General features: G+C 42.5%; 1 protein-coding gene across 1 annotated transcript; it reads right to left on the bottom strand.

Annotated features, from left to right (window-relative positions):
• Positions 1–698: 698 nt before the first annotated feature.
• On the bottom strand, positions 699–1,964 carry LOC311242876 (keratin, type II cytoskeletal 8-like; the record flags this gene model as incomplete). Its single annotated transcript, XM_084331941.1, has 1 exon — positions 699–1,964. One exon carries the CDS (start codon positions 1,962–1,964, stop codon positions 699–701), a length of 1,266 nt encoding a protein of 421 aa, XP_084188067.1.
• Between the last annotated feature and the right edge of the window lie 1,630 nt (positions 1,965–3,594).

Raw genomic sequence — 3,594 nt, 5'->3', positions numbered from 1 at the left:
CAGAGTCATTATTGGTGATTAGACTGACTGATAGTAATCGCATACAAATCAAAGAATAATCTCCTGTTAGTCACTGGCTAATGATAATTGTGGTCATAACAGCTGTCATAACAGCACCTGGCTCACTGTGCTTGACGTTCGATAATAAACCTCATTCACATGCGCTATTCCTACGGAACGAGATGGAATAAGTGAGGCTGGACACATTCTTTTTCTCAATTCAAACAACTTCATTGTCCACTAGGGTGAATAGTCCTCTATGAACATGAAACACAGAGCACATAACATAAAGAAAACACACACCCAGGAAACATTTAAAGGCATTAAAACAAAAACAATCTTTTTTTTATCTACTTTTTCTCCCCATTTTCTATTTTTCTCCCTTCCCCAATTTCGTATTGTCCAATAAAACAAAACATTTCCAGAGTTAATTATATTGTTATATTGTTTACACTGACTTTTTATTCTATTTAAATGTTTACTTCTCCACTGTACTATAATTCTATGACCTGTACCATGTCTTCTACTACCTGTACCTCCCCTCCCCCTCCCCCATGCTGTTATGTTGCCTGAATTTCCCCAAGGGGATCAATAAAGGAATATCTTATACAGAAATAATATATTATATAGCATCATTGGTACAGTTGATTTCCAGTAGACTAGATAAAGTGGGTTTTCTTTGGTATAATGCTGCTGCTTCAGATGTACACTTGTTGTACATGGGTCTCCACAGTCTTGATGAGGACTGGAGTTGGTCTTGTTATTATTATTATTGGGTTCTGCACAGTCTGGATGTTCGTAATACACTGCTGTCCAATCCTGTCCTCCTCCCCCTCCAGCAGCTTCATGTAGGTGGAGATCTCGATGTCCAGGGCCAGCTTGACGTTCATCAGCTCCTGGTACTCTCTGACCTGGCGTGTCATATCCTGTTTGGCTCTCAGGATAGCCCGCTCCAGGTCCCTGATGCGCTCGTTCGCGTCCGTCACGGTCCTCTCCCCGCACTTCTCTGCGTCGTCTATCTGGCCCTCCAGGATTTCACGCCGCGACGTCACCATCAGGATCTCATTCTGCAGACGGTCGATCAGACGTTTGAGTTCAGCGATGTCCCCCTTGGTGTCGTGCAGCTCGCTGCTGTACTGGTTGGCTTGGCAGGACATCTGGTCAAACTTGCTCTGGTACCAGCGTTCGGATTCTTCGCGGCTGCGCGCTGCGATGTCCTCGTACTGTAGCTTCACCTCGGACATGATGTGATCCATGTTCAGCCCACGGGAGTTGTCCATCTGCACCACCACAGAGACCTCCTTCAGACTGTCCTCTAGCTCACGCAGCTCCTCGTCGTAGAGGTGCCGGAGGAAGTTGATTCCGTCCGCCAGACCAGAAACTCCGTCCTCCAGAGCCACCCTGGCGAGATAACCGGAATCCACGTCCTTTTTCAGCAGGACAAATTCATTCTCTGCGCCGTTCCTCTTGTTGATCTCCACTTCGTACTTTGACTTGTAATCTTCCTTACTTTTGAGCATAGCGTTGTTCTCCAGGTCCAGTCTGTCCTTGTCATTAGTGACCCAGTCCAGCCGTCTCTGCAGGTCGGCGATGTACGCTTTCAGCATTGGCTCAACGTCAGATGTGGCTGCAGTCTGTCCGTTCAGCAGTTTCCACTTGGTCTCCAGCATTTTGTTTTGTTGTTCCAGGAATCGCACCTTATCAATGAAGGATACAAAGCGGTTGTTGAGGCCCTTGATTTGGTCCTTCTCCCGGGTGCGGACGGCTTGGATGGCGGGGTCTATGCCCAGGGTGAGTGGGGTCAGCAGGCTCTTGTCGATGGTCACTGGGGTGATGGTTGAACCCAGTGGCATGGTGCACACGCTGGCCCTGGTGCTGGAGAAGGAGCCCATGGAGCGGCTGCTGAAGCCCCCAGAAGAGCTGTACATCCCCAGGTGGCCGTTGCGCTTGCTCCTCAGACTCATGGTGGGTAGCGTTGTGTGGTCGTCCCTGCTGCTGTGATGAGCTTGAAGGCTTGGAGAGGCTCGGTTAGGTACCACTCCTCAGGTGGATGACTATTTTATAGCTCTGGACTATAGGTGTGGCATGATAGTACAGGTATGCAAGCTCCCCAATGTGGAGGAACCAGTCAGACACATTCCTTTCTCCCACCTCCTCCTGCTACAAACTGGTTGTATTGTCTCCTGTGGTGTCCTTGGAATCCAGGGTCGTTGAAATACAGGGCATACAGTGAAATGCAGGTGACCATGCCCGCTTTGATTGTGCAATAATACTATAAAAATAGTCATAATAAACAGGTAATAAAATAGACATAAAATAGGCATGATAAAACAATACAATGTTAGCTACGGATTGTGTTAATAAGATACTGCCAGAAAGGTTACAAAGTATTTTTCATTTAGAAAGAAAGTTTAGTAGGAGGACATTTTATTTTAAACATCAATTTGCACGTACCACACTTAAACATATTTATTTATTTAATTTGATTGATGAAAAATTGTGGAATTCTTTCCATAGCGATCTTAAGGGGTGTAATAATATTTGTCAATTCGAAACGAATTATAAAAATAAAAGATTTAGTCATTATGAAATATGAATCTGAATAGTGAGATCTTTTCTTTTCTTTCTTTCCTTTTTTTTCTTTTCTTGTTTAATCTGTGAATAGTTTGTTTCTTTGCATATTGTATGAATTATTATTTTGTGTAAATTAGGTTGTACGCCGACCATCAAGTATTACTGGTTTAGTTCAGGAATAGGGGGCAGGGAATTATACGATTTATTCTTCTTCCTGCTCCTTTTGCCCATGGTAGAACTGGATTTATGTTTTTGTATGAAAACTGTATGATTTATATTACTTCCATGTGGCAAATAAAACTGAAAAAATCTGAATCTGTTTGGACCTTAATGCTGTTTTATTGGTGCGGCTCTAGGGATGCATGCAGACAATATGCATGAATATCTGCTGCTTTTGTAACCTGCTGCTTTGGGATTTTAAATAAATATATATTTGAAATATATACCCTTTAATAAATACCAGCTTTATTCAATGGTCAGAATAACATGGACAACACCTCTTTTGCTCTGTAACATTGAGAGCTTCTCTTTCCAAGTTTCAAGTTTCTTTAATAGTTGTCATACAGAAGTACAGAATACTTTTATACAAAATGCTTCTTACTGTTACGCTCCAGAGACTGTGCTAGACAAGATAAGTATCAAATAACATAGTATAGCATGTAAATTAGAAGTAGAAAATGAGGTCACAGTGTTCAGTATAGACATATGTACAATGTTCGATGCAGAATAGACGTAACTGAGTTACCATATAATATACAATACTATGCAGTGTACTAATATACAATACTATATAGTGCAAAGCAGAAATGGGATGAGGTACAATTTAGGTACAATTTACAGTAAGGTGTACGAGTTGTAGTGCAATCCTTTATCAATAAATATAAAGTGTGGGGAGTGGGTGCTACAGTGTGTTTGTTTAAAGTGAGTGTGTGCTATAAAGTGTGGGGAGTGGGTGCTACAGTGTGTTTGTTTAAAGTGAGTGTGTGCGTGTGGATGTGTGTGCTATGTGCGTTTGATGGT

This window comes from Notolepis coatsorum (assembly GCF_963971535.1).
Source record: "Notolepis coatsorum genome assembly, chromosome: 16".
NCBI classification, from domain to species: domain Eukaryota; kingdom Metazoa; phylum Chordata; class Actinopteri; order Aulopiformes; family Paralepididae; genus Notolepis; species Notolepis coatsorum.
Note: the sequence above shows the minus strand (reverse complement) of the source record. Positions and strands in the feature narration are given on the sequence as shown.